At 31.3% G+C, this 26,238-nt stretch overlaps 1 protein-coding gene across 3 annotated transcripts in view; it reads left to right on the forward strand.

Annotated features, from left to right (window-relative positions):
* The first annotated feature begins 627 nt into the window (after positions 1-627).
* The window catches only part of LOC126881366 (beta-ureidopropionase-like), an 818,769-nt gene continuing 793,158 nt past the window's right edge, over positions 628-26,238 (forward strand). For 2 of the 3 annotated variants that reach the window (XM_050645609.1, XM_050645610.1), the window contains exon 1: positions 635-728. In XM_050645609.1, coding sequence (XP_050501566.1) covers positions 636-728 — 93 coding nt within the window. In that variant the 5' untranslated portion in view covers position 635. Of the gene's footprint in view, positions 729-26,238 lie in introns of all 3 variants that reach the window. The other variant, XM_050645608.1, reaches the window with a different exon arrangement.

Consider the following 26,238-nt stretch of genomic DNA (forward strand, 5'->3'; position numbering starts at 1 on the left):
TATATGTATATATAAAAAACATCGGAGTGAAGTGCCCTTTCCTCCCTTGAATGATTACTGCAGTAAACTTCATTCTCGGAAGAAAAAGTTGAAATTTGCTCTCTTCTTATAAAAATAGCTATTTTTCTGTTTTCTGGCAAAAATAAAACGTATTTGGAAATTAGTAAATTACACACAGTCTTCTTTTTATGTCAATACATTTAATTTAAAAAAATATTTTTAGAGTTGAGACTTCTGAGCTTCACCGATGAGGCATAAGGATGCTGAAATAGCTATATGGAGATGGTGGTCCAACTCTGAATCAAATATAAACAAAACCTGCCTTGATCTTTTTTAAATATTTTTTTATTGACAAATGAGCTAGCACACTACCCCCATTCTCTTTTAAAAAATCATCGATTACGCCATCACGCCCAGACGGATGACGTCGCTAGTATGATATGTATGCCAAAAAATCATAATTTAAAAATAAAAATCGACCTATGTCGGGATTTATTTCCAAAATCAGTCATTCACGAAATATTTAATTTATTCCATTTGGTTTTGCTCCTCTGTATATTCAGAGTTACAAGAATCAAGTTCTAATTACTAATATGCGTAATATATTCTTACTGTTTTATTTTACATTTTTAGATATGCCGTATGTATTCTGTACCCGAGAGAAAACCCCTTGGTGTGAATATGCCGAAAATGCACAATTTGGACCTACTACCAAAATGTTACAAGAGGTAATTTACTATTTTTATTTAGACAACAGATAATTCCAACGCAGTATTACGACTTCAATATTTTTGCATTATTGTTATTATTGCGACCGGAGGGAAGAAAAGTCATAAAGGCTAAGAAGAAAAGATTAGGGAATGACTTAAGATGGCAAAACATTCGATCGTACACACAAAGAAGACATTGTGAACGTCTCGTGCCCAGAGTCGGGAACGATATTAGGTGGGGGGGGGGGGGTATGGATAGGGATAATGGAGCAGTAACAAATAGCTACAAGGATAACATGGAATGCCGAATTCGAAGAACTGTTGAAGTACAGGGCGTCATTGAATTTGAACCAATGGATTCATAATGAAATCTCAAAAGGAAACGTGTCAGAAGACTAGAAGCACTGCCAAAATTAACATATACCTATATCATAAGCTGAAAAAAAATTACATTTTCAATAAAACAAAATCATCTGTGTAAACTTTAAATAAAATTTTCTTTATTTAATTACTCAAAAAATGCTGACATATACATATTCAGAGAGAGTCTGTAATTTGGAATAAATTGAATATCTCAAATACTAATTGTTTTTTTTAATGCTCAGACCCGTCGATTAGTATTTCAAATTGTCCTTTTTGACATACAATAATAATGTATACAGGGTGTCCCAATTTAGAGATATGACGTCATCGTTAATTTTCTTAAATGGCAACACTGACATTTTGATAGCTATTTTGATAGGGTGTGAAAAGTTATACACAACTGCAAAATATCAAATTTTTATTCTCTACCATTTATAAGATAATAGAAAATAACAAAGTTGTGTCTGTAATTTGGAATAAATTCAATAATTAAAATACTAATTGCTTTTTTGAAAAATGCTCAGACCAGTCGATTAGTATTTCAAATTGTCGTTTTTTACGTACAATAATAATGTATACAGGGTGTCCCAATTTCGCGATATGACGTCATCGTTGATTTTCTTAAATGGCAACACTGTCATTTTGATGGCTATTTTAATAGGGTGTGTAAAGTTATACACAACTGCAAAATTTCAAATTTTTATTCCCTACCATTTACAAGATAATAAAAAATTACAAAGTTATGAACAACAAGTAATCAAATAATAATTGAATTTAATTATTTCAAGTAAGCAAATACTCATAATGTTGCCCTCAAATATTGTCAAATTTTCAATGGGAAACGTTATGAGCATTTGCTTATTCGAAATAATTAAGCAATTATTATTTGATTCCTTGTTTTTCATAACTTTGTTATTTTTTATTATCTTGTAAATGGTAGGGAATAAAAATTTGAAATTTTGCAGTTGTGTATAACTTTACACACCACACCCTATCAAAATAGCTATCAAAATGACAGTGTTGCCATTTATGAAAATCAACGATGACGTCATATCTCTAAATTGGGACACCCTGTATACATTATTATTGTACGTCAAAAATGACAATTTGAAATACTAATCGACGGGTCTAAGCATTTTTCAAAAAAAAAATTAGTATTATAATTATTGAATTTATTCCAAATTACAGACAAAACTTTATTATTTTCTATTATCTTGTAAATGGTAGAGAATAAAAATTTGATATTTTGCAGTTGTGTATAACTTTACACACCCTATCAAAATAGCTATCAAAATGACAGTGTTGCTATTTAAGAAAATCAACGATGACGTCATATCTCTAAATTGGGAAACCCTGTATACATTATTATTGTATGTCAAAAAGGACAATTTGAAATACTAATTGACGGGTCTGAGCATTTAAAAAAAACAATTAGTATTTGAGATATTGAATTTATTCCAAATTATAGACTCTCTGTGTATATGCAATATATTTATTTAAAACTCTAATCTAAAAATTTCGACAAAAAAATAAAATATATTTATTTACTGCATATTAAAAGAGTCAACAAATACTATTAGGACTGGACCCCGCGTACCAAAAAAAATTATTAATAGCAAGCTGAAAATTTGTTAATAGCTTAACGGTCTCTAGTCTTACAAACTTTGATGTGCGGGACCACTGGAACAGGGGAAGTTTTAATTATTGTGGAACAGGTTACACGTTTCGAACGTCAGACTACGAAAGCGTCCCATGTATTTTGTGAGACAGAACTTCCAATTGATTTGTTACTCTTTCATTAAACTCTCATGCAAAAATCAGACTGCTATTTACCACTAATATAAATCCTGTCATTTTTGACAGGATCTACGTGTTGGACTTATTAAAATGCCCAAGATATTTGTCAGAAAAACTTTTTTTTATATATTATATAAAGTTTGCTATAGGGCTTTTCATTCACAGTCATTTGTTTCGAGCTTCTGTCATGTGTCACATAATATTAATATATCTACGACATACGTTATTGGTATAACCAATGATACAAACCAAAGACGTATGATGCAGATATATTAATATTATGTGACACATGACAGAAGCACGAAATAATTGACAATCGATGAAAAGCCTTATTGAATAGACTTAAAAACAACCTGCTGGTTTTCATAACCATAAACTTGTCAGGGTGACACGTTCCACAATTAAAATCACATTCCACAATTAATACTTCCCCTCTTCCAGTGTTTCGTTAAGCCAGTAACAAATTTTCAGCTTGCTATTAATAAACTTTTTTTGGTACGCAGGATCCAAGCCTATATATAAAAATTCTTATAACTACGTAGCTAGACTGTAGTCTTTGATAAAATTGATCTGAATAGTTACTTGACATTTAAAAAAACAAATAAGTCAATCTACTCGATACAAACTAATAACACTCTTATACGCTCTGAGCTTCGCTGGTGTCGCTCCTAGCGGATTACTAATTCAACTTTCACCGGTAATTTTTAAATTTATTATTTAATTGTTATCGCTTAAAATTTACAACGCTAAAAATTAATTAAATTGTAATAGATTTTTTTAAGATTTTGCCAATCATTTTGACGTTCTATTGATGAAATATTAATTTCTAACTTCGGATACTTTCACAATTATCGTGTAGATGGCGCTAAGATTAATAGATTAATTTATAATTACATATTACGGAACATTAAAAAAACGTAAATTCAGTATTTAAAACGTAAGTATATTTAAGGTAAAAGTATATACCACAGCTTTGACCAACTAATATTTTTTATAATTAATGTTTTTCATTTTAATTTTAAATTAATCACTTTGACATTTATCATTTATGTCAAATTTCCGGTAAACGTTTACAGACTTGTCACTACTGGCGCTCACGAATTTATAAATATCCCCTCTACGTACGAGCTCACAGCGTATAAACAACGCAACGTACCGATCGAAATTTTTCCGATGTTTTAAGATACATATTTATAATCTAGACTCTTTTTTGCATTCTGTCGTATTTTAATAAGAAATGTCACATACGTCAAATAAAGGTTAAACCTACAAGTTAAGTTTTCAGAGTTGTTCCAAAAAATTATTAATTTTTATCGACTTTCGATGAAAAATAAAGTATTTTCATACATATTTTGGTATATCACACATTTTGGTATATGGCACAGAGTGCAGATCGTTAGTTAATAGAGGATTAGTACGATATTTAAACTGTTATAGTGAAAAGTACCATGATTTGACTGCTGACTGGAAGTTAGGTGAATATTATTTGATTTACTATTTGTTTGAGAAACTATTATGCCGATCACTGAGTTGCAGACTGTAATCTGAGCTTATATTTACCCTATTTTTTAATATAACTAGTTGTTTGTGGTTTTGGTAAACAGGATCACAACAACATGTCAAACCCAACTTCCAACTCACCTCACACACAAATTTCCGACCCATCACCTTCTGTTATACAATTCAATATCAAAAATACAAATAATACTTCTGTTCCCAAATCTTATGCAGCCGCTACCTCTACAAAACCGCTTCCCTTGCCTTCATTGTCTGTGCCTTCTCGGGACCAAGCAATCATCATGCCATCTGCTCAATACTATTTGATTACATTAAAGCGGTATTGTTAAACCGAAAAACGTACACTTCGCATCTAAAATCTCCCATGGTAGTATATGTTATATATATATATGTTACCTTTCTTCTTCATTGCAAGTTGATAGTTTTCTTAATACGCATCAAAATATTTCAGTTAATTCAACAGTTATTCCAATAAGCAGGCTGGTTTCACCTTCCAAAAGGTTATTAATTTTTAATGTAAGTCCGTCCATTCCTCACGCCATAATTGAAAAAGCGCTTCAGAATTTGGGATTAACACTTACCTCTCCTCTTTCTTACGGCAAATATGGATCACCTGATGATAAATTCGGTCATGTTTTAAGTTTCCGCCGCATAATTTATATCATACCTTAGCATTGATGATTTTTCTCTGCAAACATCGACTACCGTTATAGACAACAGAGAAAATAGGGAGAATGCTGAGAAAACATAACATAGAAACGATATTTAACACCGACAGAAAGATCTCAACTATTCTACCAACACCAAAAACCAAAATATCGTTAGAAAGTCAAGGAGTATACGAGATTTCGTGTGGGGATTGTGGAGAGTCGTATATTGGACAGACCAACCGAAGAATCCATGTAAGACGAGAACAACACCAAAATGCCATCGAAAGGGGAGAAACCACGTCATCCAAACAAGAACGAGAACCAAACAACGATGTTAGCTAACATAGAAATAAAAAGAAAACGTGAAATAAGAGAATCGATAGAAATCGAAAGAAATCATAACGGTCTAAACCAAAGATATGATTCTCATCGGCTTCCTACAACATGGAAAACGATACTGAAGAAAAAGACCAAAATAAATCAGGCTACAACATCGACGCGCATTACCCCCTCCAGAGCCACCAACTTACACCGGGCCAATTACCAGAGCAAGAATCCGCGCAGGCAAGCATCAGGATCAACTATATAAGTGAAGGTATCGTAAATAAAAATTTAGTCTACTTCAACCAGCAGCGAGAAGCGTAACTACCTGACTTGACAACGGCGATAGGTATGTTCACTAATTTTTAAATATAGTTAAATTCAATAGATAATAAGGTATATAAAAGCGTAGCAATCACAAAACTGTTTAAAAATGTATATTTTTTAAGATAAATGAGTTCATAATGTTGTTTTCTTGGAGGCTAGAAAAACGGTACCCTGCAGCGAGGCTACGGTCTGTGACGTTAGCAGTCGTATCGTCTTTGATCGACGACTAGTTTTGTATACTTATTTACGAAGTGTATTTGAATGTGTGCAGTTCTTTACGTATTTAATCAGTAAAAATGAAACCAATTAAGTGGTGTTTTTTATTCCTTGGTGTGTAAATACCTCTAAAAACAATTCTGACAAGATTTTTATTACAGTTCCAGCTAATTTAAATCGTAAAAAGAAACGTAAAAAAGAAGTATGTACCTATCAATAAAAACAAAGCTTTTCTCTTGCGAAGATCACTTCTTTATTGTAAGTTATGAATCTTTTCCTAAATAAATGAGTTTTTAAATAAGTACATACTCATTTTTACCCAATTCTATATGTTTTAGATTTAAGTTAGCTTGGTTATAAAAAAATAAATTATAAAAATTCTTAATACCTACAGCCGAAAACTTCGTATTTTGGACTTCTAAATATCCAGGCAACGAAATGGTTTAGCAAGAAAAATTTTTAGAAAAATAAAAAGTACCTAGTTTATGATCTTTCAATTTGTCTGGAGGTTTAAAAGACTTGGTGTCCATAACGTAGTAATAAAGTACATATTTATTACCGACAGCCCCTATAAACTAGACATCATTTAAATTAGTAGGGCAAAATCTGGGGCAAATGCTATTTAAATGCATTAATTTTTTCGAATCCTGAGAAAACTAATAAATGTTTTTGAACAATTTGAACGCAGAATTAAAGATTACATTACAAGATCATGGCTGTGTGGAAGCACAGCTTGCTTTCACACAGCCATGATGTGAACAAGTCAAATTTAGCTCAATGGTACCTCGAGCGTGAAACATTGGATATTTTATACATCCATGTGTAGAGTCACATCAATTTTATATGTTCCTATGATGCATTAATTTTAAAGGATTTTTACCCTATTATTTTTACTTTGGTGGTTAGCATGTTTGATTCAAGAAACACTGATGATGATCGGTCAACCGATTGAAAACTAGTTCTGTTTGTTTTATGATGTAGACCTGTATAGGGATTTTAACAAATATACCTTTTATAAAGGATTTCATGGTTTTTTGTAATAAATGATATACAGCCAACTACAGAAAATTTTTTCCTCCTGGATTTTTTTGTTTCTTAATCGTTTTACATGTTTAAAATGACTATTAAATTTTTTGTGAACATCCCTATTCAGATCTTGCCGAAATGTCGTCAAAATAATGGTTTTTCTCAAAACCAAAATTATTCAACACGGAGTCAAACCCAGAAAACAACAGAAAACTTATATATATATATATATATATATGTATATATGTATGTATATATATATATATATATATATATATATATATATATATATATACACATACATATATACATATATATATATATATATATATATATATATATATATATATATATGAATTAAACGACAAGATTTCCCTGGTATACAGAAGAAATGTAAATGTAAATTTCAAAGTCTTCATAAAAGACGATGAACTACAAAAGACAGCTCTTTGTGTCACAGATTTGTCTACAAAGCCACGTTATTCGCTACACATTCGTCAATAACGGAGAAACTGTGATATGAAAGGAAACGGCGATTGCATTTTATTTCACTTCGACCACCACCGATATTCTACATGACGTGCTTCGAGCTCATGCCAAGCTCTCGTCAGGAACATCTAGGTGGATGGTCGAGGTGTAACAAAATGCATTTGGCCTTTCTGGTAATAATAATAAAAAAATAACCAGACTTCAGTACACTTGGTACGACTTCTATATGAATTAAACGAAAAGATTTCTCTGGTATACAGAAGAAATCTTTTCCGTAGCGGACGCGAAAATGTAAATTTCAAAGTCTTCATAAAAGACGATGAACGACAAAAGACACCTCTTTGTGTCACAGATTTGTCTACAAAGCCACGTTATTCGCTACACATTCGTCAATAACGGAGAAACCGTGATCCGAAAGGAAACGGCGATTGCATTTTATTTCACTTCGACCACCACCGATATTCTACACGACGTGTTTCGAGCTCATGTCAAGCTCTAGTCTTCTAGGTGGATGGTCGAGGTGTAACAAAATGCATTTGGCTTTTCTGGTAATAATAAAATAACCAGACTTCAGTACACTTGGTACGACATCTATATGAATTAAACGAAAAGATTTCTCTGGTATACAGAAGAAATCTTTTCCGTAGCGGACGCGAAAATGTAAATTTCAAAGTCTTCATAAAAGACGATGAACGACAAAAGACACCTCTTTGTGTCACATATTTGTCTACAAAGCCAAACAAAAGCGAAATTTACATTTTCGCGTCCGCTACGGAAAAGATTTCTTCTGTATACCAGAGAAATCTTTTCGTTTAATTCATATAGATGTCGTACCAAGTGTACTGAAGTCTGGTTATTTTATTATTACCAGAAAGACCAAATGCATTTTCTTGCACCTCGACCATCCACCTAGATGTTCCTGACGAGAGCTTGACATGAGCTCGAAACACGTCGTGTAGAATATCGGTGGTGGTCGAAGTGAAATAAAATGCAATCGCCGTTTCCTTTCATATCACGGTTTCTCCGTTATTGACGAATGTGTAGCGAATAACGTGGCTTTGTAGACAAATCTGTGACACAAAGAGATGTCTTTTGTCGTTCATCGTCTTTTATGAAGACTTTGAAATTTACATTTTCGCGTCCGCTACGGAAAAGATTTCTTCTGTATACCAGAGAAATCTTTTCGTTTAATTCATATAGATGTCGTACCAAGTGTACTGAAGTCTGGTTATTTTATTATTACCAGAAAGGCCAAATGCATTTTGTTACACCTCGACCATCCACCTAGATGTTCCTGATGAGAGCTTGACATGAGCTCGAAACACGTCGTGTAGAATATTGGTGGTGGTCGAAGTGAAATAAAATGCAATCGCCGTTTCCTTTCATATATATATATATATATATATATATATATATATATATATATATATATATATATATATATATATATATATATATATAAAAAAGGTGTTATTTATCAGGTTATGCGGTCACAAAATGAAAACGATTCTATTTTCTTGAAAACTCTATATTTCGCCAATGGTTATTGGCTTCCTCAGGAGTACACTAAAATTTTAATTAAAAATAATAAATAATTGAAAAATACTTACAAATAAATCAAAAACTTACAGAGCGAAATCGTTAAGATAAATGCCAACACATTATAGGATTAAATTTTGAAGAACTATTAACTATTTTGTTAGATATTATCATCCTCCACAAAATATTAAATATAAAAAACTTCCGTATATTCCAAATTTAACTAATCAACTAACTTCCCTGTTTAAAGACTACCCAAATATAAAAATTAGCAAATACAGCAACCTAAAATCAAAAACCATATTTTCTAAAATTAAAGATAGGACACCAGTCATGTATAACAGCAATGTTATATATCAATTACAGTGTTTAGGTTGCCAGGGATGTTATATTGGACAAACAAGTCAGTGGTTAAAACAGCGCATTAGTCAACATAAAAGTGACTGCAAAAGAAAAAACAACACATGCGCTGTTGTCGAACATTTTATACAAACAGGCCACCAGTTTGATTATGAAAACGTAAAAATATTAGAATCGTTAACAAATTACAAAGATAGGCTGTTTCTCGAGATGTATCATATTATTCAAAGTAGAAATTCTATTAACTATAAAACTGACACGAGTAACCTTAGTAATATCTATTGCAATATTTTGAAAACTTCATAATAACGTCAAAAAAAAATAATTACACAAGTTTACCTCTAAATAAAAATTAAAACGATAATATCTAACAAAATAGTTAATAGTTCTTCAAAATTTAATCCTATAATGTGTTGGCATTTATCTTAACGATTTCGCTCTGTAAGTTTTTGATTTATTTGTAAGTATTTTTCAATTATTTATTATTTTTAATTAAAATTTTAGTGTACTCCTGAGGAAGCCAATAACCATTGGCGAAATATAGAGTTTTCAAGAAAATAGAATCGTTTTCATTTTGTGACCGCATAACCTGATAAATAACACCTTTTTTACTCATTAAACGGTCGATAAGATATAAAAAAAAATAACTATATATATATATATATATATATATATATATATATATATATATATATATATATATATATATATATATATATATATATATATATATATATATATCGGTTTGTTCTTGATAACATTGATAAAACAAACTAAACAAACAAATTTAGGTATTCGCAAAATTACTTATACTTCCTATTAAATTTTTGAAATATTGGAATCTTAGCTCATATGCTTTTACTCAAAAAAAATTAACTTCTGAACATAAAGAAAATCTATCACATAAATTATTGACTGACCTTTTGATTCACACACTCAAAAACTCCAAAATTCTCTCCTCTCTTTCTCATAATAATATTCTCTCCCTTGGACTTTACAGAATCAAAGAGGTATTTCTTCTCAATTTGATCTGTCTCTCGTTCCCCTTTTCAGCTACACTCTTCACTATCTAACAACCACTGGTACTTGCTTCTGAACTGTTCACGAAAACTTTGACTGCTCTTCTCCGATGCCGGTCACATAACAATCTCCTTTTCCAAACTATCTGAACATTCAACCTTCTCTCATTCCCATTCCAAATTGCTAAGCCAATCAGAAATATTTCTCTCTCCCCATTCCTATTTTTTCATTTGAAAAACCCATGCATCCTTCCAAACAAATACTTCTACTCATGATAATTACTTTTTGGGAATTCTACAAATTTACTTGGGGCTTAAACAAAGAGACTTAATTTTAACTATTTATGGGAAATAAGCCACAATATTATTAAAAAATGATTTTTATTAACGTTTCGACGCCCAAATCGGGTGCCGTTGTCAAAATACAAAATACTATCAACATAAACAAAAATGTTGTTGCTTAGTAAAAAAATTCTTCTAATAATTTATTTAATTTGACTCATTTATATCGGCAATTCAGATACATATGATACATTTTAAAGTAGAAGACTTTAAAATGATATTGCCAATATTTATGAGTTGCGTTCCTGGGACGACTTTACTGAAAGATAGTTCATTCGATTACATGAAATCAACCCCAACTCAAGAATATCCGTCATAAAAAAATCATAGCATGTGATCTGTCTTTAAAAAGACAACCACATGCAACGGTGACATTAAAATTATATATATCACATACCAACAGATATCTCAATTACAAATCAAATCACAACATCAACGTTAAAAAGGGAATCATAAAATCCTTATATGATAGAGCCAAAATTACTTGTTCTAACGAAAATTCATTTTTAGAAGAAAAACAATTCTTAACATCTGTTTTATTAAAAAATGATTATTCTTTATATCGTTTATAAGTAAGGAATTGTCAAGATTGGATCGAATGGAACAGAACAACATAGAACGGGATCCTACAACATTCACAAGAATTAATACGAGGAAAATATCAATACCATACATAAAAGGACTATCAGAGAAACTTAAAACAATAGGAAATAAATTCAACATTTCAACAACATTCAAAACAACCAACACATTGAGATCTATTCTATCTAAAACTAAACCTAACAATGAACAAGAAAGGACAAAGAATTGTGTTTATAAAATACCTTGTGAATGCGAACAGTTTTATATAGGTGAAACATCAAGACCATTAAACGTTAGAATAAGTGAACATCAATCTTATATTAAAAATAGAGAATTTGATAGATCTCAAATATGTCAACACGCATGGGATAATGAACATAGAGTTCAGTGGAGAGATTCAAGTATAGTCCTGAAAGAAACAGATAGTAAAAAGAGAAAAATCAAAGAAGCGGCTCTAATTATGCTAAACGAAACCAATTGTGTCGCAAATTCCTCGGTGGAATGCAGTAGGATGTGGATACCCATACTGAAAGAGGAAGTCAATAGAAAGAAAATACCACAATTAGTAAGTCAATAGTCGAGTTAGTACATATTTTATATTTTAGTATTACATATATATCCATGTATTATTAATATTATTTATAATTTAAACAAAATTATAGTAAAGTCAGAATTTGGTATTAATTTTGAGAGTAAATTAAATGTAAGACCAAATACTTACGATGTCGGGATAGTATCACGAGGTTTTTCCTGGTTTTCCCTCGTGAATTACTATGAGATCTCTAACGCGAGAATTTTAATGTCACCGTTGCATGTGGTTGTCTTTTTAAAGACAGATCACATGCTATGATTTTTTTGTGACGGATATTCTTGAGTTGGGGTTGATTTCATGTAATCGAATGAACTATCTTTCAGTAAAGTCGTCCCAGGAACGCAACTCATAAATATTGGCAATATCATTTTTAAGTCTTCTACTTTAAAATGTATCATATGTATCTGAATTGCCGATATAAATGAGTCAAATTAAATAAATTATTAGAAGAATTTTTTTACTAAGCAACACCATTTTTGTTTATGTTAATAGTATTTTGTATTTTGACAACGGCACCCGATTTGGGCGTCGAAACGTTAATAAAAATCATTTTTTAATAATATTGTGGCTTATTTCCCATAAATAGTTAAAATTGTAAAAATGCCACAAGAAAATAGCTTCAGAACAACATAAAGACACTTAAAATTACAACTTTCTCTACATTACTTTTCTAAATATAATAGTTACCTGCGGCTTTTTGGCCTCGCACGTAACAAAGCAACAATTTTAAAATTATAATCCCGACATAAATTGTCTATTCACATCACTTTATTTACTAATGTCTTTAATTCTTCAGGGAAAAACTCATTAAGGATAAACCCACTGCTTAAAAGCTAACTTCTAATAAATAGTTACAAATCAATATACAGGGTGTATCAAATTTATGTGCCCGCGTTATATTAAAAAAAATAAAAATTTTATTCTATCTTTGATTGACAAAATGATACACAATAATATATATATATATATATATATATATATATATATATATATATATATATATATATATATATATATATATATATATATATATATATATATATATATATTGATGCACGTTAAGTTGTGACTTCCGGTATACAGAAGAGGCTGTCCGACTTCCACCTTTTCTACTAGGAATTATTTTTTAAAAATTGTGTATTTGGTAAAAGGGGGGCTTATAAAATGGGTCTACCTATTGAGGGGAAAGGATTTACCAAAATAAATTTTGTATATATATACGTATATACCGAAGCGTACAGCATACGTTATGGCTTCCATATATAGGGTAGTTCAAGGTGCGTTGTCACTTCCAGCGGTGTTGTCATATTTTGGAAGTCACAACGACTCGTCTGCTGATTTACCTCTTACTTTAAGCGTAATGTGTAATCTTTTGAAACTTTTACTGTGAATACAGTTGTGAATGCAGTTCTATGTTTTAAAGTTGTCTATTTAAATTAAAAGATTGATATTCTTTTGATCAGAATACGTAACGAAGAAATAAGAAGAAGGATGCAGGCACACGATACAGCGGTAGACAGGCTCGAGAGGAGAAGCCTAAAATGGTTCGGTCACTTACTTAGAATGGACGACCAACGATGGCCAAAGAAACTCCTGAAATGGAAACCCCCAGGTAGGAAGAAAAGGGGAAGACCAAGACTATCCTGGAATGACACGATAAGGAAGGCCATGGAACACCGAGATTTGGAAGAGGAAGACGCCCAGGATAGAAATAGATGGCGGTTAGGTGTGGGGATGCGGCGTCAGCCGATATGATACCCCGTATATATATATATTCTTTTGATTAAACAGGTTTACAAAAAAAATACATTTCGGAATATTTGACGAAACCATATGACTAGGGGGTTTTTGGGGTCGCTGGTCACGAATCCGGGGTCCGCTGACCTCTATCACGTCAGGTAATGGTAATCTCAAGGTCAAATCAAGATAAACCGACAGTCGCTCTGAAAAAGTATATTAGGGGGTTTTTGTGGTCGCTGATGACGAATTTGTGTCCGCTGACCTCTATCACGTCTAGCTCAAGGTCATTTCAGGTCAAATCAAGATACATGGACACGATCGCCCTGAAAAAGTATATTAGGGGGTTTTTGGGGTCGCTGATCACAAAACTGGGGTCCGTTGAGCTCAACCGCGACAGGTAAAGGTCATTTCAAGGTCAAATCAGTTTTGTGGACTTGTCCTGATTTGGCCTTGAAATGACCATTACCTTACGTGGTAGAGCTCAACGGACCGCAGTTTTCATGATCAGTGACTCCAAAACCCCTATATTTTCAGAGCGATTGTGTCGATTTATGTTGATTTGACCTTGAACTAGACGTGATAGAGGTCAGCGGACTAATGATTCGTCATCAGTGACACCAAAAACGCCCTAATATACTTTCTCAGAGCGACTGTCGATTTATCTTGATTTGACCTTGAAATGACCTTTACCTGGCGTGAAAGAGGTGAGCGGACCCCGGATTCGTGATCAGCCACCCCAAAAACCCCCTTGTAACATGGTTTCGTCAAATAGTCCGAAATTTAGTTTTTTTTTGTAAACCTGTATTATTTATGATATGATTGATATTTATTTTACAAATACTAATATTTTATTATTGCTGCAAAATGGATTTTTTGGAATTAATTAAAAAAGTGTTATTAGTAAGTAATTTATTTATGAAAATTATATCAAAAATTTTAATAAATAAATTTGAACTTATAGGAAATTTTAATATTTATTATTTTTCTTGATTAAATTTTGAATTTTAGATTTTATTACAGGCACCGTCCTTTTAATTTTTGATGTACCAATAATAATGTGTAATAAGAAAATTAAATGGCTAAATACACCAGGTGGGGTTGAGCTGCTAAAAAGCTATCTAGATCCATCTTTTTAGAGCAGATTAGTCACAGTCTGCTACTCGATACTATTGACTGTGCTTCTCCAGTTCTTTCTATCCTCTGTCTTTTTCTGCTAGTCTCTAATTCCTGCCCTATATAAATTTTCCTTTACTTCCTGTAACCATTTATTCTAGTTCCTCCGCGTCTCCTTCTAACTCCGGGTTTCCATTGTAAAATTGAGTTTATAGTTGTTACGCTACCTGCTCTCCATATATGCCCCAACCATCTAACACTGTGCTGAAATCTGAAAATCTGGAATAATATCTACCCGGGTCGAAAAATTTTTTTTAATATATGAAAATAGTTATTTATGAAACAGTTCGTGAAGTATGCTTTTTACGAATGCACGTGATGTTTAGAGCACAAGCGACAACGGAGCGAGTGCTATACATCGCTTAAGTTCGCAAAAAGTACTTCACGCACAGTTTCATACAATATTTTATCTACGATAAACAAATAAAAAAACTGTAACTCTTCATCACTGGAATTCATTCCTATTCTACAATTTTTAGAACTTATTTAAACATTCTAATTTCTTTCAAACCACAAAACTGTCAAATTTTTTTTTGTAATTTATTGCTCATTATGTCATCACCATGACAACGCGAAAGTTAAGGATATTTGATTATATGAAAGTGTGTCAAAAACAGTGCGAAAAAGTAAATCCCGTTTAAAATACATTGTTACTTCACGCACACGTTATCCATTAAATAGATCGATGCAGATCGGCCTTATATCGGATCCTCTACTATTAGTCCGTTCGCTGACGGTAAAATATTGCAAAACCCATAAATTTTAAAAAACCGCTTAGATCAGGGGTGGGCAATTACTTTTAAGCGCGGGCCAAAATGAAAGTTTCAAAATGTCTCTCGGGCCGGAGGACTATACCGGATATGTACGCTGTGCCCACGCGAATTTTTTTGGTGTAGTTTATTCCCTGCCCAAGAAATAAATACTATAAGTATTATTTTAAAGCATTTGGACAAAGAAATTTGACTGTTAATAATTAGAAAATGGTAATAATAAATTGTCCTACTTGGGAATACATGCGAAAAACTTGTGCCCAGTAAAATATGTCACGTAATTGAAAAAAAAATGGTCATTATATTAAATCATAAGAAGATCCAGAAAAAGAACCAGATAAAAAATGAAGATATTGAGCAAGTGGACAAAATGAAATACTTACTTAGGAGTCTGGATTACGGAAGATTTAAATTCGAAATCATAAATTCGATCAAGAATAGAGCAATTGAGGGTAGACTTTTTGAAGATGAGGACCTTTCTGAGTCACCAAAGACTCAATCTGCAAATCTGATATTAGTTGATAAAATGTTGTATATCCACTCTATTCTTTTTTATGGTGCCGAAGCTTGGATTGTTAATGCTGACTTAATGAGAAAGCCGGAAGCTTTTGAGATGTGGCTTTTTGGGAGAATTTAGAAAATACTATGGACCGATCATATACGAACAAAATGATGTTGCACGAAATGGAAAGAGACAGAGAACTTTTGACCTCCATTAAAAGGAGACAGACAGCATATTTACGGCACATGCTCAGAAATGATATGTACGAGTTGTTCGAAGGAAAAAGGGGTCCTGGTAGACGACAAATATTCTGACTGAAAACATTTGAGACTGGACCGGGTTAAACGCACAGACGCTTTTAAAAAAAGCAGAAAATAGAGACGAATTTGCAATGGTGTTTTAGCCAACCTTCATTAGTGGAGTCGGCGTTAGAAGAATAATAATAAATTAATGGTAATTAAATAAATCAGTTATTGAAAGATTTTATTTTCTTATTTATTTATATTTTAACGATACAAATTAATTTATATTGATACATATTTTGTAAATATACCTAATATTAAATAAAATTATAAAAAAAAAGACAAACATTAAACGTTAAAATTAATAGAATACTCATTATAAGTATAACTTCTATAATAGTTAATGCGAAACGTGAAATCGCGAATGTTCATGTGATATTATTTCTTCAAAATTGGGATCCAAATCACTTGTAGCAATCCTTAATACCGAGTGTAGATTTTCGTCAGTAATTTGTGATCGATATTTATTTTTCGTGGAAACCATCAACGAAAAAGTTCTTTCACAAATATATGTCGAACCAAATAAAACTAGGTATTTTTGAACATAGTTTAAAAAATGTTTAAAATGTTCTGTATTCAAAGCACCGTAGAAAGCACTCAGTTCGTTTGATTGAACATTTTCTTTTAATAAATTATTTGCCTGTAAGTCAATTAATTCTAGCTGAATTTCAACAGGAGCTTCTTGCACATCGAAATTGAAAGGTTGACTAATTAATGACAAAGGTTTTTCAATAGCTTTGAAATCTTGAAATCTTCTTTGGAATTCAGTATGCAGGTCTTGTGTTACTGAACTATATTTAAGAAAATCAGAATTTTTCAATAATTCTCGTCGTGTTTGTAATGATGGGAAGTGGTTTAATATTTTTTTATTAAAGTTCTCAGCAAATAAGTTTAGTTTTATCATAAATGCTTTGACATTTGAGTGCATATTGAAACTGGTTTTTCCCTTGTAAATTTACATTAAGTTCATTTAAATATTTTACAATATCTACAGAAAACGACAAATCGTTTAGCCATGCCTCATTTTGCAATTCAGGAAAATCATGTAGTTTTTCTTTTATCGACAAGAAGGATACTATTTCATCAAGCAAATATTGAAATCTGTCCAAAACTTTACCGATGCTAAGCCATCTCACCTCAGTGTAGTAAGGAATTTCGTAAAAGTCACTTTCAATTTCTTTCAAAAATTCAACAAACTGTCGATGATTTAAGGCACGTTCCCGGATAAAATTTACAACTTTTGTCACAACAGTAACGACGTGATTCAATTTTAAAACTTTTCTACATAACACTTCTTGATGAATAATGCAGTGTAAAAATAATATGTCTTGTTCTGGCTGCAACTGTTTTACTTTGTCGCTGATTCGTTTTAGTAAGCCCACATTTTTCCCTGTTAAACTAGGACAGCCATCCGTAGTGATGCTTACTATTTTGTTCCAAGGTAAATTTACTTTAACTAAACACTCTTCAACAGCGTTAAAGAAGTCTTCACCGGTAGTTGTATCTTTCATTGGATGCACACTAAGAAGTTCCTCGCGAATTTCACATTTTTTGTTAATGCCCCGAATAAATATTAATAATTGACTTGTGTCAGTAATATCGCAGGACTCATCCAACGCCAGAGAACAATATGTAAAATCAGCAATTATTGTTTTTAGCTGGTCGAGTAAATTTCCTGAAATATTTTCGATCCGTCGTACTATTGTTCTCCTTGACAGGCTTAAATTTTCAAAAATATGTTTTTTTTTCAGGACAACATATCTCCAACACTTCTACCATGCACTGTTTAACAAATTCTGCTTCAGAAAAAGGTTTACATAACTTAGCAATTTTGTGTGCAATAACATAACTTGCTTGTGTGGTAGATTTCTCGATGTTACTTTGTTTGCTAAAAATATTTTGTTGTTTATTTAAGTTTTTTGCTAAGTTGTCTGCAGCATTTTTAAGTTCTTCTAAAGAAAACGATGCATATTTTGGATGTTTTGATGTAAAATGCCTCTTTAAATTATATTCCTTGAAAACAGCAATGGTTTAATGGCAAACTAAACAAATTGCTTTCTTACCAATGTTCGTAAAAAGGTATTTTTCTGTCCATGCTTCATTAAAATTTCTGCATTCCAAATCAACTTTTCTTTTTTTAGATTGTATCATTTTGCAAATGCTTACAAATAAATATTTTAATACAATAAAATAAAAACAATGTTTTCAAATTTTACTTACAAAATGTCCTCCACTTTTTCAATTTATTATATATTTGCAAAATAACACACACTGTATCAAAAGAAATATGAGGAGTAATAGGAAATACGACCAGTGCAAAATCAAAATAAACTTATACGCGTCTTTCGAAGTATGTAGTTGTAAAACTTCCGCAAAAATCGGTAACAATGAATTTTATGCTGAAGTAGGTATTCCAAACAACCATACTTAATTCAGATTTAATAAATAAAGAATCATATTATTGGGACCAAAGTGCTGAGGTATTTAGATCATAAACTGTCAGTGATATGGTTGAAATAGATACCCAAACACCGAGTGCTTGTCTTGAGACCTTGAGAGTTAAATACGATTATTAATACCGAATAAACAATTATGAATCTCCGGGGATTTCCCTATATTTTAAAAGAAATTTAAAGTAAATAGTTACAATTAAACAGTTTTTAAAAATATAGTTAGCTAAGGCTGTTCGTAATTATAATACTCTCTATTATTTATATATTTAATAATTTATGTGAACACTATGCAAACTATTACTGTTGATTTCAACAAAATCACATAAAAGGGATTAAAAAGATTAGGTACTTGCGGGGTTTTTCAACGGGCCGGACAAAGTAAGCGAAAGGGCCGGACCCGCCCCGCGGCCCGGCTTTTGCCCACCCCTGTGCTATAGCCTTATTCTTTAACTATATCGCTGTAATAACATTGTTTCTAGACAGGTAAATTATCATTGTATACTGGGCGTACCAATCAAACTGGTTTTTTTTTCAATTTTCACAACACCCTGTGGAATATTCTAGCCTTTATACAATATTGAAATTAAAACCCAACTATAGCCCCAGGTTTTTTTAACGTTCTGTTTGTTATTCATTCGCTTATGTTGGATAATAAAAAAGTTAGGGACTTTAACAACTAAACATGTTCTTTATCAATACATGGTGTTTCTAAATAAGTGCGACAAACTTCAAGGGGTAATTCTGCATGAAAAAATAATGATCGTTTACTTGATAAAGCTATGTCCGCAAATGCTTGCAAATATAAATTTCTTTGCCAAACGATCATTATTTTTTCATGCAGAAATTACCCCTTAAAGTTTGTCGCACTTATATTTAGAAACACCTGTATCGATAAAGAACATGGCTAGTTGTTAAAGTCCTTAACTTTTTATTATCCAACGTAAGCGAATGAATAAAGAAACAGAATGTTAATAAAACCTGGAGCTATAGTTAGGCTTTGATTTAAATATTTTATAAAGGCTAGAATATTCCACAGGGTGTTGTGAAAATTGAGAAAAAAAACCCAGTTTGATTGGTACACCCGGTATACAATGAAAATTTACCTGTCTATCAACAATATTATCATAGCTATTTTGTTAAAGAATAAGGCTATAACATATTAAAAAAAATTACTTAAATCGGACAACAGGTTTGGGAGATATGAGACATCAAATATTACCCATTTTTTTGGGGTGCCCGTTTTTCGTGCCGGTGAGTGTAGATTAAATTAGAAGTTCATTGTAAAAAAGGAAGTAAACAAAAAAACGAGAAAAATGAATTTATATAAGTAAATAGGTAAGTAAATATTATAGATTAAAATAAGTACAGAAAATATATAATTATAGAGATATATAATCACTTATTGTACCTTCATTTAAGGCTAACTTTAAAAGTAAAGCAGATCTGCTATTATTCATGTTTAAAAACAAAAGGCACACAAAACACTAAGAACGATTAGGACCGCGAATCTACAACAGATAAATGTCTGGAAACCGTTACACAGGGTTGCCAAAAAACGGAAGTCACACCGAGCGGTGTGGTATACGGAAGACGCTACGCGTTGTGTACATAGCCTGTATAGTAGCACGGGAGCGACACTAGCGCTGGTGATATACCGTCGAACTAAAATCTGATCTTATGAGTATGTTAGATACGATATGACTTCCAGCGAAATTTTTAATATAAGCCTTCTGATACCATCTAGTAGCCAAATTCGTAAAAATATAGGCAAAACGTTGTGACTTCCGAAATCGGAAGTCATAACGGTATATATGAAGTAACAACGTATTACGAGAATCTACTTTGGAAGTCACATGGATACATGTATCAATATATATATATATATATATATATATATATATATATATATATATATATATATATATATATACTATATATATATATATATATAAAACAAGGCTGAAATATTGGGGTAGCAGCAATCTCAAAGAAAACTCTTTATAATAGTTCCAAGCTTTCGAAAATGTTTATTTTCATCATCAGGGAAACTACAATCATAAATAGACAGTATTCAACAAATAGGCTAACTGAAATCAATAATAATTGCTATCTTTGTGTTACCAAAAATCCAGAACACCATAGTTTCCTCTCACTAAACCAGGTGTCGAGGATCCCCAAAAACACAAAAACAACAAAAAATTGTTTTGAGAAATGCAGAGTCAATACTTTCACTAAAAACACTGCACATCACAAAACAATCTTACTAAAGAGTTACTTATATGTTTGTACTTACATTATTTGAGGATGTTGAGCCTAGTTGTTAAACACTGACATATAAAACGAAATTTTGTCCTGGTACAAATCGTATATAAAAATTAAAATTAAAAACTATATATAAAAAATTGTTCTAAAAATCGAGTATAAATTGAAAAATGGTAAAATATTTAAAAAAATGATGTATGTCAAATGGCATTTTTGAAAATGTCTAACAAATGTTATATCGATTTTTATTAAATTTTGTTTGAATTCATACGGAAACGTCACTACCACTGAACCAATTATAATTATTTAATAAATGTTTTTTAAATTTTGAAATAGGAAAATTCCGAAATGAGAATAAAACAGTTTTAATCAATGCAAAGTTTTTTTAAAAGTAGATGTCTTTTTTATTATGTGATTTATATTGAAAAAATCTATAAATTATATATTAAATGAAAGAAGAATTTGAATTATTAAATTTAAATTGGTTATTTTTATCTAAGGTGAGTAAATAAGAATAAATTTCACTGAGATGTCTTACATCTGATTTTTTGTTTATTGAATTTTCTTCTTGAAAGATAAAAGCCATTTCCAAAAAGAGTCTTTTGTTATATGAGTTCTCAGAAGCTAGTACTTTAGTATATTGATAATCCATTGTATGACCCTCTTTGGAAACGTGTTCTGCTAAAGCACAACGTTCAGGATGTAGTCTAGAATCACTTTTATGTGATATTATTCGAGATGATAAAGTTCTCGAGGTGATACCTATATAGTTCATATTACAACTATGACAAGGTATACTATAAACTACATTGGAACAAGATAATGCAGGAGTTTTATCTTTCAGTCTAGTAAAAATTGAGTTTATAGATAATGTGATACTATTAGCTATTTTTATGCCACTAATTTGATTAAAGATTCTGCATAGCTTTGGTGTGATGTTTTTAATGTAAGGGAGTGAAAAATATTTAAAGTTAATGGGTTCCTGGTTTTCTGTAACATTAGGAAGATTATTTAAATTTTGGTTGTTAATACTATTATTATTTGTGTATGAGATGTCAGATGTGTTAAAAAGTAATTTCTTTATAAGGGTTTTTGGATAGGAATTGTCAGTGAATATATTAAATAATATTTTTAGATTTGTATTATGAAATGAGCTGTCTGATATTTTTAAAACCCTTGATTTCATTTGTTTCATTAAATTAACTTTTTGAGAAAATTTATGGTATGACCAATAATTCATATACCTACCTGAGCTTATTGGTTTTTGGTACCAGTCAATCATTAAGGTGTTTGCAGTAGTATTACGAATAAATTTAGTATCTAAGAAGGGTAGAGTACCATTTTCATCTTCTCTTTCTAAGGTAAATTGAATGTAAGGATCATAACTGTTGAAGATGAATAAGATTTCATCCAAGGCATTGGAAGGTAGGCTAAGTATTATGTCATCAACATATTTCTTAATAAAACAAAGGTCAAAAGGTAGTACTGGTATTACTACGTCTAACAAATCGTCCATCACATAACATGCAATAATAGGTGAAATTGTCGCTCCCATAGGAGTACCAAATTTTTGTGAATAATATTGATTATTAAAAGAAAAATATGTGTTATTAAATAAAAAGCTAATTAAATTTAAGAAGGTGTCTTTCTCAATGTTACAGAAGTTACGAATAGAAGACCATTTTTTATTAATAGCTCTTAGAGCTGCATCTAAGTAAACATTACTAAAAAGGGACACGACATCTAAGCTTGCAATAACATAATTAGGTGGAAGTTTAAAGTTATTGAATTTGTTAGTAACTTCAAAAGAATCTTTTACGTAGTAATCATTATTAGTGTCATAAGCTTTAGTCAATATATCAGTTAAAAAAGAAGCCAAAAACTGTGTAGGAGCATTAATACAAGCTACCATAGGACGTACTGATAGTGTAGGTTTATGTATTTTAGGGAGAGCATAAAATTTTGGTGAAATACCACTATAACACATAAGTTTCTTTTTTGTATTAGGATCTATTTGGTTTGTATCTACTAGTGATTTTATTAATTTATTACATTTCTGTTGAATAGAAGAAGTTGGGTCCTTTGGTAAAATAGAATAGGCCTCTCTATTATTTAGTATATTTGAAGATTTCTAAATATTGTTCTTTATATAAAATTACTGTTAATAATTTTCTTTGAGATTGCTGCTACCCCAATATTTCAGCCTTGTTTCCTAACTGTTCAGCAAATGTTATATACCTGTTATATATATATATATATATATATATATATATATATATATATATATATATATATATATATATATATATATATATATATATGACAGAGTCAGTTGGTTTCTGATATCCATCCAAAATTATCTTGTTCTCTGTGGTTCTTATCACCTTAGTGTCTAAAAAGGGCACACTTTGTTCTTTCTCCTCCTCAACGGTAAATTGTAGGTGTTTGTGAAATCCATTGAAGAGGTCCAGTGTAGTTTGAATAGAGTCCTCGGGGATCGCACTTATCACATCATCCACATATTTGTATATGAACGGTAACTTGAACGGTAGTCGTGGAATTACTATATTAAATAGATGATCTAAAACTATGGTGGCTAGAATTGGGCTGATAGAAGAGCCAAAGATTTGTCAGTAAAAAGTTCCACCGAAAGAAAAGTAAACAGAAAAAATAAAATCGATTAGTTTGAAGAAGTTATTCTTACTTAGTGTGGTGTTAGGTTCTATTAAGTGCCAATTTTGCTCTATAATTTCAATTATCAAGTTGAGAGGAATATTCGTGAAAAGCGATACCGCATCTAAGGATATAAGTACATCGGTTTGAGGAATTATAACATTCTTAATTAGTTCTACAAACGTAAATGTATCTTTCACATTATAATTAGTTTGATATTCAAAAGTGTTAGTTAGAATGTTTGCCAAGTATTTCGAGATGTTTTACTCACAAATCTTTGGCACTTCCATGGGCTCTCCTATCAGCCCCATTCTAGCCACCATAGTTTTAGATCATCTATTTAATATAGTAATTCCACGACTACCGTTCAAGTTACCGTTCAAGTTACCGTTCATATGCAAATATGTGGATGATGTGATAAGTGCGATCCCCGAGGACTCTATTCAAACCACACTGGACCTCTTCAATGGATTTCACAAACACCTACAATTTACCGTTGAGGAGGAGAAAGAACAAAGTGTGCCCTTTTTAGACACTAAGGTGATAAGAACCACAGAGAACAAGATAATTTTGGATTGGTATCTGAAACCAACTGACTCTGGAAGATATATAAATTATTTCTCTCAGCACTCAAAAATCCAAAAACACAACATTGTTGTGGCAATGAAAGACAGAATTTTACACATCAGCAATGATCTGTTCACACAAAAGAATTTAAAAACACTCTATAACATATTCTTGAACAACGGCTATCCAAGTAAAATTCGTAAGCAACTGATATATAACTCAGACTTATACGACGGGCAACGTGACAACAGACCATCAGATACCGTGATTTACAAAATGTTGCCCTTCATAAATGGCTTAACCAACAATATAATCAAGCTGCTGAACGGAATTCCTAAAATCAAAATAGGGAAATACAATAGCATATCCAACTATAGCTTATTCTCGAAGCTTAAAGACCAGACACCGCTTCTAAATCAGAGTCATATCATCTATCAACTTTATTGTCTCGAATGTGATGGGCAGTATATAGGACAAACATCGCAATGGTTGAAACAAAGAATAACGCAGCACAAAAGTGATTGTAAAACACACAAAAATACTTGTGCAGCAGCACACCATTCCATAACAACAGGATACCAATTTAATTTGTCTGATATCAAGATCTTAGATTCAGAAAACAATTATAAGAAAAGATTTTTTCTCGAGATGTACCATATAAACAGTAATAACCGTTCCATTAATTATAAATCACACAAGTAGATTAAGCGAAATTTACTGCAATGTTTTAAAATTCTAAAAATAGCAGAATATTAAACAGATGGCTCCATATTGGAACTTTTGACCCTTAACACATGTGAGAAAAGATACCTGACTCAGTGCCGCCCTCGACGTTCTCGTGAAACGACATGCATAGTTTTAAGTTAAATTGCTTTATATAACATACCTACAACAATTCGTAAGTTATATCATTGTAATATTATGTTTGTACCTAACTGTTAGTTAATTTTGTAGTTTGTTCCTGATGAAGATGAAAAATTAATAAATACTCATTTAAGTATCGAATTCAACAGAATTAAATGTAGTTTCAATCTAAGTCACAGACCGCAATTCCCGATAATTTCAACACTGTTTTATAGTGTTATAGAATATACTTGCACGGTCGATAAATACATCGGATTTCGAATCCACTTCTATATATATATATATATATATATATATATATATATATATATATATATATATATATATATATATATATATATATAAAATAGATGAAATAGAGAATGTGGAAAAATCCCCTTACGAACAATTCACACATCCACCATTTTATGTTTTTAAACATATATATATATATATATATATATATATATATATATATATATATATATATAAAATGATGTTGGATAATCGAGTACAAATATAAAAATAAATAAGTAAAATCATTGGCTAATACTCGTAAAGTGAATGTGAATTTAGTTGGAAATATATAAAATGATGAAGGGTCATCATTCCATACATTTCTGTGCAACTATATACACCGGTGTTTCGGCCTATTTGGGCTTCGTCAGTATAGTGTAGCAAGTTAAAAAAGTTGTTTGTTAACTTGTAAAAGGATTACTACAGGAGCAAGGTTACCAATTTTGGTCAGGTTGTTAGAAGACCCGCAGTCGCAAGGCTACAACTAACATTGCCAAGGAGGTAAAGCTACCTGAGGAAATGAAAAGCCATAACATTATTAAATAAAATGATGTTGGATAATCGAGTACAAATATAAAAATAAATAAGTAAAATCATTGGCTAATACTCGTAAAGTGAATGTGAATTTAGTTGGAAATATATAAAATGATGAAGGGTCATCATTCCATACATTTCTGTGCAACTATATACACTGGTGTTTCGGCTTATTTGTAATTATTATTGGTAAATAAGCTTATTACCAAAATTGGTAACCTTGCTCCTGTAGTAATCCTTTTACAAGTTAACAAACAACTTTTTTAACTTG

This window comes from Diabrotica virgifera, chromosome 3, assembly GCF_917563875.1.
Source record: "Diabrotica virgifera virgifera chromosome 3, PGI_DIABVI_V3a".
Taxonomy (NCBI): Eukaryota; Metazoa; Arthropoda; class Insecta; order Coleoptera; family Chrysomelidae; genus Diabrotica; species Diabrotica virgifera.